Source organism: Mus caroli, chromosome 7 (genome assembly GCF_900094665.2).
Source record: "Mus caroli chromosome 7, CAROLI_EIJ_v1.1, whole genome shotgun sequence".
In the NCBI taxonomy this organism is placed as follows: Eukaryota; Metazoa; Chordata; class Mammalia; order Rodentia; family Muridae; genus Mus; species Mus caroli.
The window spans coordinates 23,899,951-23,911,026 of NC_034576.1; the positions used below are offsets into that span (position 1 = coordinate 23,899,951).

At 49.8% G+C, this 11,076-nt stretch overlaps 1 protein-coding gene and 1 long non-coding RNA gene across 2 annotated transcripts; one reads left to right on the forward strand and one right to left on the reverse strand.

Annotated features, from left to right (window-relative positions):
* Positions 1-1,132: 1,132 nt before the first annotated feature.
* Positions 1,133-7,770, reverse strand: LOC110299336. The gene is made up of 5 exons (XR_002378449.1): positions 7,736-7,770; positions 6,992-7,097; positions 6,302-6,578; positions 4,039-4,093; positions 1,133-1,843 (listed from the first exon to the last, which is right to left on the reverse strand). It is a non-coding gene; the product is annotated as an uncharacterized LOC110299336 (long non-coding RNA).
* Positions 6,408-10,902, forward strand: Lypd3 (LY6/PLAUR domain containing 3). Its single transcript, XM_021169012.1, has 5 exons — positions 6,408-6,543; positions 6,998-7,129; positions 8,283-8,453; positions 8,769-8,930; positions 9,854-10,902. The coding sequence occupies exons 1-5, from the start codon at positions 6,459-6,461 to the stop codon at positions 10,387-10,389; spliced, it is 1,086 nt and encodes a 361-aa protein (XP_021024671.1). The 5' UTR covers positions 6,408-6,458; the 3' UTR covers positions 10,390-10,902.
* Positions 10,903-11,076: the final 174 nt, after the last annotated feature.

Genomic DNA, 11,076 nt, shown 5'->3' on the forward strand with positions numbered 1-11,076 from the left:
GTTTAATGCTTCAATCAGTTCGTGAGAAAGTGATTCTGAGGCTGATGGACAGCTGCAAGCAAGGCCATCAGAAAACTCTTGGGCTGTTGTCTCTCTTCATCTTTTAGGTATCATCTGGGGTGTCCCCTCAGCTGGTCCCCAGGCAGAATCAGATACCGGTGAAGCAGACAGTTTTAAGAAGTCAGGTGGTCAAAGTAGCTCATGAGTCTAGTTCAGAAGAGAGCCGTTCTTAATTTAGATTTAAATTGTGTTTTGTAAGTCAAATGTGGGGAAACAATGGAGTGAGCCAGCCTGGCCTCTGAGGACTAGAAACCCATCCCAGACAAGGCCCCAGGCACATCAGGCTTGCGTCATGGCTGCCTCCGATGAGGCCTCTGGATCCTATGCAAGTGAGGAGAATCCCACAATCCCACAGTGAGGAGCTGGGGGGAAGTTCACTACAGGAACCTGGCCTAGCAGGCACTGGGCTCTGAGTTCCATCTCTAATACAGCAAAAGTGAAGATTGCTAGAAAACAAACACATAAATAGCATGCAAATAAACAAACAAACAAATATGTAAATCAACCTAACAGCCTCCAGCTCCCTGGGTCCCAGCTGGGCCCAGGTCAGGAACCCAAATCCAGGCAGGCCCGAGCAGGAGCAGACTCTCCACCCTGGGTCCCACTCCCGCCCAAGATGCTTGCTCTTCTGGTCTGACCGGTCGGGGTTCCTCCCCTGAAACTCTCCCACGCTCCTGGGACCTGTGGGGCCTCCTGAGCCTAAAACAGACAGTATCATCATCGGCTACTCTCTAAGACTTCTATCTCAAATAGGTTTGCAGACCTATTTGACAAAAGGAGTCCTCCAGAGAGGGAGAGAAAGTTACCTGGAGTCGCAGAGTAAGATTAAAATTTCAGTCTTTCCAGTTCCAGACTCCATCCCTTGCTCACTGTACCACCCTTCCCCTTTACAATGAAAAGGACACTTTGAGCCAGGCTTGGTGGTGCACATCTTTAATCCCAGCATTCGGAAGGCAGAGCCAGGCAGATCTGTGTGTTCAAGGCCAGCTTGGTCTACACAGTGAGTTCCAGGGCCAGCAGGGCTGTATGTATAGTAGGACCCTGTGTAAGAAAAAAATCCTTTTAAAAGATACCTTGGAGCCTCAGAGAGGGAAGAACATTTATTGAGGGTCACACAGCAAAGATGTAGGGCTGGGATCCTGAGGTGGAGGCAGTGCAGCTGGAGCCAAGTTTGAATGACATCACAAGAATCGCTCACTTTCTCCCTCTGAGTCTTCCCTGGATGACAGGTGACCCCACCTAGGTGACTGAGGTGCTTGTCACTGTTGGGAACAGGGGTGCTGGGCAGGGGCTGGGCAGCAAAGGTCTCTCTGAACACAGCTGCTCATCCCTATCATAGTCACCAATCTGGCTAGCTGGGGCTGACGGACCCTCCGCTGGCCTGTGGAGCGGAGTAGCTTTCTCTCTGGGACTCAGTTTCCTCCTCTGAGGAATGGCTACTGTGCTCCTCTCTGAAGAGGCTGCTTATAAACGGATTGGTATATTCTCTCTCTTTTTAAAAAGTGCACTGTTTATTATTGTGTGTACATCTGGGCACACGTGGACGTCAGAGGACAATGTGTTCTCTCCCACGATGTGGGTCCTGGGGTCCAAACTCAGGTTGTCAGGCTTGGTGGCAAGCACTTTTATCCTCTAATCAATCTCGAAGGTCCACCATTTTGTAGCCCAGACTGGTCTCGAGCATGTGATCCTCTTGCTTCAGCCTTCTGAGTGCTGGGATTATGGACTTACATCATGCCACAACATCCTGTCTAGGAGACAGCCAGAGCCAAAGACCTAGGAACTATCAATAATCAATATAAACGTTAGCCAATACTACCACAGTCTACGTTATGAAAGCTAAGGCTTTTGCAGCACCGAGAACTGCTGAAGCTATGCTATAGTTAGTTATGAAAGCGATGCTTGAAGCCTTTCCCATTCACCTGACACTGGTCCCAGAGCAGCCAGTGAGGATGGAGGGCATGGAGGCACAGAGCCAGCTGTGCCACACACATCTGGAACCTCAGTTTGGAGAGGTAGAGGAGGAAGATGTTGGGGCTTCCTGGCCGCCAGCTCCATTCTAGATTCAGTGAGAGACTCTGTCTAAAAGGAATAAGGTGGAGAGTGATATGGAACAGGACACGGGACATCCCCTCTGACCTCCACAGTATGAGCGTGGTGTGTGTACACCTGTGGACAGGTGTGTGCATGTATGCTTCATGTGCATGCACATACATACATACATACATATACACATATGTAGACACACATACACACATACATACATATGTATACAGACACACATACACATACATACACACATATGAATACACACATACACACATATGTATACATACACACATATACATACATACACATACAGTCACACATACATACACACATATGTAGACACACATACACACATACATACATATGCATACAGACACACATACANACATATACATACATACACATACAGTCACACATACATACACACATATGTAGACACACATACACACATACATACATATGCATACAGACACACATACATACACACATATACATACATACACATACAGTCACACATACATATATATATACATATACACATATGCATACACATACACAACACAAACATACATACATACATAAACACACATGTATACATACACACATACACATACATACATACACACACATACATGCGCGTGCACACACACACACACACACATACAGGCCCATGTACACACACAAACAGGTAAAAACAAATCTGGTGCTCTAACTTCAGGGTAGAGCATTTACCGAGTGTGTGTGAGACCTGAGGTTGCATACCAGGTATTGTCAACAAACAAAACAAACAACCTTTCAGCACAAAACAAATGAAAAAATAAAAGAAAATAAAACTGAGCAACCAAATAAACAAAACAACAAAGCCCAGAAGAGACTCTGAGAGTGTCATTAAAGGCCTTTGGAAACAGCTGAGCTCATATCCCACTTCTGCTACTCCCAAGCTTCTCCTAGCCTCGATTTCCTCTTCTGTGAAATGGGCTCCATCTTCCCTTTGCAGAGCTGTTGTGGCCTAAGAAGTGCTGAGCACAGAGCTAGTCTTCCATGACAACAGCATTTCTCACCTTAGGGGAAAGCACCGATGAGAAACACGCAGGCTCCTGCTCCAAACAGTTTCTGACACAAAGCAAATGCTCGATTCTTGGGTATCGTTACCATTCATGTCATGGTTATCATGGTTATCAGATTGAACCCAGGAGCTCATGAATGCTAAGCAAGAGATCTACCACTGAGCCACGCCCCCAGCCCCTCAATGGGGGATTCTAGGCAGGGGGCTCTACCACTGAGCCACGCCCCAGCCTCTCAATGGATTCTAGGCAGGCTCTGTACTGCTGATCTCCATGAAGCTGGGCCACACCTTTAGGATTCCCTCCCATTTGATTCATCAGTAATCCCTGCTAGTTCTTCCTCTTTTTTTTTTTTTTTTTTTTGGTTTTTCGAGACAGGGTTTCTCTGTGTAGCCCTGGCTGTCCTGGCACTCACTTTGTAGACCAGGCTGGCCTCGAACTCAGAAATCTGCCTGCCTCTGCCTCCCAAGTGCTGAGATTAAAGGCGTGCGCCACCACGCCCGGCTAGTTCTTCCTCTTAAAAATGTTTTGGATTCTTTTTTTTGTGCTCTCCAGTGTCTCATGTAGCCCAGGCTGACCTAGAACTTGCTTTATATCTTATGAAGGCCTGGAACTCTGCACTTACTACACACTGGGATTCCAGGCTGGATCGCCACTCCTGGCTAGAGAGACACATTTGTAAAGATAAGGACTCCAGTGTGGTGGTTTTCGGGGCAGTTCCAGGAAGCGGGGAGGATTTGCTCTGCACTGGATCCTGTCACAGAACAAGGATAGAGTTAGAGTCTTCATGAATCTGACTTATGAGGAGGAAGAGCGAAGCTACGCTTAAACCGTAACTTAGAGTATAATAACTTGAGCGGCTTACCAGCATGTGGGCTTGTGGAGTCACAGCGTGATCGGTGTAATGACCTTGTTTGTTCCTGTGGACAGGCAGAGTCATACTGGTGGTCTCGCTTCTGCATAGATCATTCATGGTCACAGGTGACCCTGGCCTCGGTCAGGGTGCTATGAGATTATTTATGTCCACTACAAACCGCATAGCTCCTACGTTAACAAGGACAACTCCTGACAGTTACTGGTTGGTTCCCTTCTCCTCCTCGCTGTGGCCCCATGACCCAGACAGGATCTCATATAGCCCAGGCTGGCCTCAAATTTTCTATGGGATAAGCTTTACACCCTCCTGCCTCCACCTCCAATTTATTCATCACCCCCCCTCCCAGTTCTGGGGATAGAAGCCGGGCTTCATCCATGCCAGGCAAGCCATCAAACGTTCCTTTCTCATTTGGAAAACAGCCCAGTGGCTCCAGTCTTCCTGTGTCCTTTGTGAAGCCTGGAGAGGAGTTTGAAGTAGGGTCTCACTGTGTAGCCCAGGCTGGCTTCAGACTCAATGCCATCGATCCTACTGTCTGAGCTTCCTGAGTCTGGGATTTTAAACATGAGCCATTATACCCAGCTCTCCCTCTCCCCCCACTCCGCATCCCTCCCCCAACCTTGTTCTTATAACTCTTGTTTTTTCAACAGGTTCATTGTGTAGGGTGTGTGTGCCTCATTACATGTATTTATTCACTATGTAGAGGATATGTTGTGCTGCAGATATGTGGAAGGCAGAAGATACCTTTTAGGAATCAATGTTTGCTTTTCTCTCTCTATGATGTGGGTCCCAGGGATCCAACTCAGGCCCTCAGGTCCTTTTTAGAGACAAGTGTTTTTATGTGCGGAACCATCTCATTTCATCCTGTCTCGGCCTCCTGTGTGCTAAGACTGCAGGACTGTGCCACCAGGCCCAGGCTCGGCTTCCTCGTGTTTTTCTTGGAGAGTAACGTACATCCAGTGGAGTTCCTAAGTGTACAGCTCAGAAGCTCTGTGCGTCACAGGCACACACAAGGCCACCCTCCCTAGGTGGAGATAGAAGAGGAACCCTCTGGGACAAGGCTCTCAGAGGGAACCTTTGTTCATTTTCTAAACCAACCCACTTCTGTGGGCTAGTTTGGTCTGTTTCAGAACTCCATATGAACAAAGTCACACTGTGCGTGGCCTTAGTTCTGGTCTCTTTGAGTCACCATTTTAAAGATCCATCTATGTAGCTGTATATACCACCCACTGAACCTTTCCATTGCTGAGCAATAGTGCATGGGGTGAAGGGACCACTCTAGGTTTTTCCATTTGTATTTATTTATTTATTTATTTATTTATTTATTTATTTATTTATTTATGACAATATTGGGAATGGAATCCAGGGCTTCATTCATGCTAGGTGAGTGCTCTACTACTAAACCTTAAGATTATCTGATCTCTCACTGGGGGATTCTAGGCAGGGGCTCTACCACTGAGCCAGGCCCTCAACCCCTCAGTGGGGGATCCTAGGCAGGGACTTCACTGCTGACCCCTACCTAGGGCACTATCCTAGCTCTCCAGCCACTTTTTTTTTTTTTAATTTTAAAGGACTTATTGCAGTGCTCAGCACGCAATAGGTGTTCAAGACTTGTTTTCAATTTTTATTCATTCTTTGAGACTTCCAGCCATGTATGCAATGTATTTTGGTTCTAAATATCTTTTTCATCACCTCTCAATAGACACCCGATATTATTTCCCAGCTTAACCATATTGAAAAGTCTACTCACTTCTCAATTCCAACTCTGCCTTAATCTCTTGTAACTTATAACCGAGTTGTTTGTTTGGCTTTTTGAGATAAGATCTCTTTCTGTAGCTCAGTGAGGCCTGGAATCACCGTGCCTCAAACTCATGGCAATCCTCCTGCCTCAGCTCCGTGAGTGCTGTGATTACAGGCATGAGTCACTATGCCTGACTTGTAAATAACAGTTTTCCCAATTATTTAATTAATATCTGTATCTTCCATCAGTCTGGGAGCTCTTCGAAGACAGACAGTGGTTCTGCCTCAGGGTCTCCAATCCCCAGGTGAAGGCAGGCAGGCAGGCAGGCACACCACATAAGCTCAGGATCCTACCAGACCCTGAATGCCCCTGTCTCTCTTTGAGCCCCGGTACGCCCTCTACCTCTGAAACCCACACACACTTTCATCCAGGGGACTGGAGGGAACCTCTACTCCCGCCCTTTCCCTCCTTGGCAAGGACACAGGGCAGGGGCCGCTCTCCCTGTGGGTGACGCACCTAGAGGCGGGCCCGCCCCACAGCGGACGCTGAGTTGGCCTGGTTGGGCAAGGCCAGGGTTGCCCCGGGGTAGGTTACTCATCTGAGGCTCAGGTAAGAGGGCCCGGGTTGGAAGGTGGCACACCCAGGGGGGACGCGGAGAGAGCAGGACACAGCTATGGATGCCGCCAGGAGAGGAGATACACAGCCAGTGATGTGGACCACCGGATGGCTGCTGCTGCTGCCACTTCTGCTGTGTGAAGGTGGGTGTATTGCCAGGAAGGTAGAATCGGGGCCCCTAAGGAAGATGATTCCCCAGCTCTTCCCAGAAAATCTTTTAAGAAAAGTTGAACACAGCCAAAGGCAGTTCAGCTGCCCCTGCCCTGGGCAGAGGGACTGTAAGGAAGTTATCCCACACTGAGTAGGCAACTGAGAGGGGCACCTCCTCTCCCACTCTAAGATTGGGGCTGGGATTCCCCACCTTCTTGGGCAAAGGCAGCCAGGAGAGGGGAAATCTCCCAATGCAGGCACAAGGGGTAGAAGGAAAAGGGACAGTAAGTCCTGCACCCCGAAACTTGTGGGAGGGCTTCTACTGCTGTTCTGGATGCACAGTAGAATCATCTCACCCCGGGACAGAGGCCACAGGGAAAGACGTTGTCTTTGTGGGGAGAAGGCTTTAACAAAGAACACTGGTGTCTACCCGGTCCTCACCCGCAGGAGCGCAAGCCCTGGAATGCTACAGCTGCGTGCAGAAGGCAGACGATGGATGCTCTCCGCACAAGATGAAGACAGTCAAATGTGGTCCCGGGGTGGACATCTGTACCGAGGCCGTGGGGGCGGTAGAGACCAGTAAGTGCTACTCACCCGGTGGTCCCTGACTACCCCTTCCCAACTCCTCCAGTGTAACTCCACCTCCTTAGGGACCTTTCAGATTCTGGCCACGCCTTTCCCCTTTCAGCCCTCACTGAGTCCCTGCTGCACAGGGTCTCCCTTCTTTCAATGGGCTTAGGCAGGTAGACAGACAAAAGGCGGGGAGTAGGGGGTGTGATGTGTGTGTGTGTGTGTGTGTGTGTGACTGGCATGCTCTGATAGTCGCAACCTGTACAGGACGGACATCTTTACCACTTTCTCTCACTCTCCGTAGGAATGCTTACCCACCAATACAGATTATTATTTAGTGGAGATGATTCCTTTGAAAAGGATCACCGAGGTTCCTAGTCAGACTCCACCCTTAGAGCCTCTAAGTTTCCAGACCCCTTACTCAGGAATCCCGCCTTCCCCCAAGTCAGACACAGGGCCTCCTCTATGCATCTGTGTGAAGTTGTGGTCTGAACTCAGGTCCAGCACACAACATGCTGGATAACACTCCACGCCAAGCTGGATCCTCAGCCCCCTTTAAGTTTGTATTTTAAGACAGGGTCTTACTGAATAGCTTAGTTCGGCCCTTGAACTTACTATGAAGTTCAGACAGGCCCTTTTAGTTGTGAGTCTCCTCCTTCAGCCTCCTGAGTCACCTGCTGGCTTGTACCACCAAGTCCGCTTTTGCTGGCGGCAGGGTCTCCTTATGCAGTACAAGCTAGACTGGAACTCCAGACCCCACTGTCTCAGCCTCCTCAGTAGCTGGGATTGCAGGCTTGTACCACCATGTTTGTCTCCTACCCTTTCTTTTAAACTTTTTTTTTCTTCGGTCTCTTAATTGGATCCTTCGGAAGCTACTTTCTGAGGCTCCTCCCCCTTTTGACGTAGTCATTGAGGCTTCAGTTTGAGCCCGGCTCTCCAGGCTGTTGCGTTTGTTCATCAGTCTGTTCTCATCGGACTGTATTCTTTGAAGCTCTTCTCTTTGACCACACCACCCTCCCTCCACCGGTAGCTCTCTACCCCTAGATCTGCCCTTTTTGAGATCCCCACCTCTTGACCCAGGCCAGACCATCCAGGAGTATCGTTCATCCAAAGCTCCGCCCACCGGCCCTGACTGCTCTGACCCCCCCCTTTCCCTCCGCAGTCCACGGGCAATTCTCTGTGGCGGTGCGGGGCTGCGGTTCCGGAATCCCGGGCAAGAACGACCGCGGACTGGACCTTCACGGGCTCCTGGCCTTCTTTCAGCTACAGCAGTGCTCCGAGGATCGATGCAACGCCAAACTCAACCTCACTTTGCGAGGCCTCAACCCTGCAGGTCCGTCGCGGTCGGAGTCATACTAGGGCTGGGAGCTAAGGCTACTGCCCCTTGAGGCAGGGCTGCCGGGGTGGCGGGGTTGAAGACTGCAGACATCAACGATGTTTGTACCTCAGGTCCATACTGGGGGTGGAGCTAGGAGATAAGGGGTGGAGTCACAGGTATAGCTGGCCCCTTGAGCAGTGGTTGTCTGGATCTCTCAGCAGGACAGGCTGGCCTTGAACTTGCGATCTTCCTGCCCTAGCTTCCTGAGTAGACTGTCCTCACCTTCTTGACCCTTCCTTTTCTGTTTCTGCTCCCCCACATCCCCTGCAGGCAATGAGAGTGCATATGAGCCTAACGGTGCAGAGTGTTACAGCTGTGTGGGTCTGAGCCGCGAGAAGTGCCAGGGCTCCATGCCGCCGGTCGTGAACTGCTACAACGCCAGTGGCCGTGTCTACAAGGGCTGCTTCGATGGTAACGTCACCCTGACAGCAGGTGAGCCAACCCCTGCTGAAGGAGTTTGAGGCCTGTAGGAGTTGTGATAGCTGTTCTAGGGGGAGCGCTTCACCTAAAGGGTCACCCTTCTGCCCTCCCTCAACCCCAAATACTGGGGACTGCTTTTAACTTGCTTTGTCCTACAGCATCATGGGAAATGTATGCTATAGACTATAGTCTACATATAGACTTTCGTGGGGGAGAGAGAGAGAGAGAGAGAGAGAGAGAGAGAGAGAGAGAGAGAGAGAGAGAGAGAGAGAGAGAGAGAGAGAGAGAGAGAATGAACATACCTATAGAAAACTACTGCAGGATACAGAATGGAAGTCCATGAACTAAGACTTGGGTTTCAACTTATAAGCTTTTTGCCTGTATGTCTTGGGAAATCCAGTTTGAGTCCTGAAAACTTAGGTGTCCCACTTGTTCCACAATATTTCGGAATGTAGTTCAGAGCTGGAGACATACCTTCAGTGGTAGAGCCTCTGCCTAGAATCCCCCAGTGAGGGGTTGGTACGCACTCCATGGCAATTGGAGTTTTTCAATTCCTTTTAGTGCCAGGTGTTTCTTAGGAACTTTTAAGACTAAACTTAGCAGGGAGCTGAGAGAGGCAAAGACAATGTGTGTTTGAGTTTTGCTCATAGATGTATCTCTGTTAAAGCCTTTGTTCCGAGACAAATCTGGAGCTTAGGTTCTACCCTTCTCAAAGCATATTATGGAAATACGGTCCGTCATGGGTCGGATGCCAGCAGCACAATGCTTTGCAGGAAGTGGGACCAGAGTTGAGATGTTCAGACACACGAGTGCACAACCTTCTGTTTCATCTCAGGCTTCACTGCTCCTTTTTTCCAGAAGTCCCTAAATTTTATTTGGGCTATGCCAACCCCTATCTGTCCAATGATAGACCTTTCTGTGTCTCCCTCTTGCAGCCAATGTGACCGTGTCCTTACCTGTCCGAGGCTGCGTCCAGGATGAGACCTGCACCCGGGATGGGGTGACGGGTCCAGGATTCACACTCAGTGGCTCCTGCTGTCAGGGCCCCCGCTGTAACTCCGACCTTCGCAACAAGACCTATTTCTCCCCTCGAATCCCACCCCTAGTCCTGCTGCCCCCTCCAACCACAGCACCCCCATCCACTCGGACCCAGAACTCCTCCAGCACGACCTCTACAGCAGCCCCAACCACGACCACCTCCATCATCAAGCCCACCACAGCCCAAGCCAGCCACACTTCTCCCCATGACCGTGAAGTCATACAGGAAGAGGGGGCGTCGTTGAGTGGAGGTGCTGCAGACCATGGAGGTGCTGTGGGCCATGGAGGTGCTGCGGGCCACCAAGACCGCAGCAATATGGAGAAGTATCCAGGAAAAGGTGGGGCCCAGATCCCAGCTAAAGGAGGCTCTGGCACTCTAGGGTCCTGGTTGTCTGCAGTTCTGTTGACTGTGGTTGCTGGCGCGATGCTGTGAATGTCTCATCTCGAAAAGTCCATCTCACTTTGTTTCCCTGGCCCCGTGGTACCAACTCTTTCCATTTCTCACTTGACTGGACTGGCTCCGCCCCCATCCTTCAGCATTCCCAGTTCCAACTGCACTGGTTTGCAGCTTCGGGAAACAGTCCACTGTTGTAAATACTCCACTCGGGTGGCCCTACTTTTTTGATGCGGCCACAGCATTCCCCCTGATGGTGACCAGGACAGAGGGAAGAGACGTCTACTGGCTGAGAGAGTCCCAGAGAGTCCACGGCAAGCCTCCTCTTCCCGTTTTCCTGACCAGGCTGGAAGATGATCTGGCAGGTAGACAATGGATCCATCCTCCGAGCACTGTGCTTGCCTGGTACATTGTGCGGGAATCTGGTTGCCTGTCTTCCTTAGTAGACTGAACAACTACAACAGGGTCTTGCCTCTGGCTTCTCTATGTGTTCTGTCTGGCACAGGAAGGTGTCAATAAAGATTTAGTTACTTTGTATAGTGAGTTAACTAACTTTTGTTCATCATTTTCATCTTTCATATCGAGTTGTTGTTTGTTTGTTTTCAAAACGGAGCTAAGGACAACCTATTTTTACACAGCAAGTTCTAGGAGAGCCAAGGTTAGATAGCAAGACCTTGTCTCTAAGAAAAGAAGAGGAGAGGAGAGGAGAGGAGAGGAGAGGAGAGG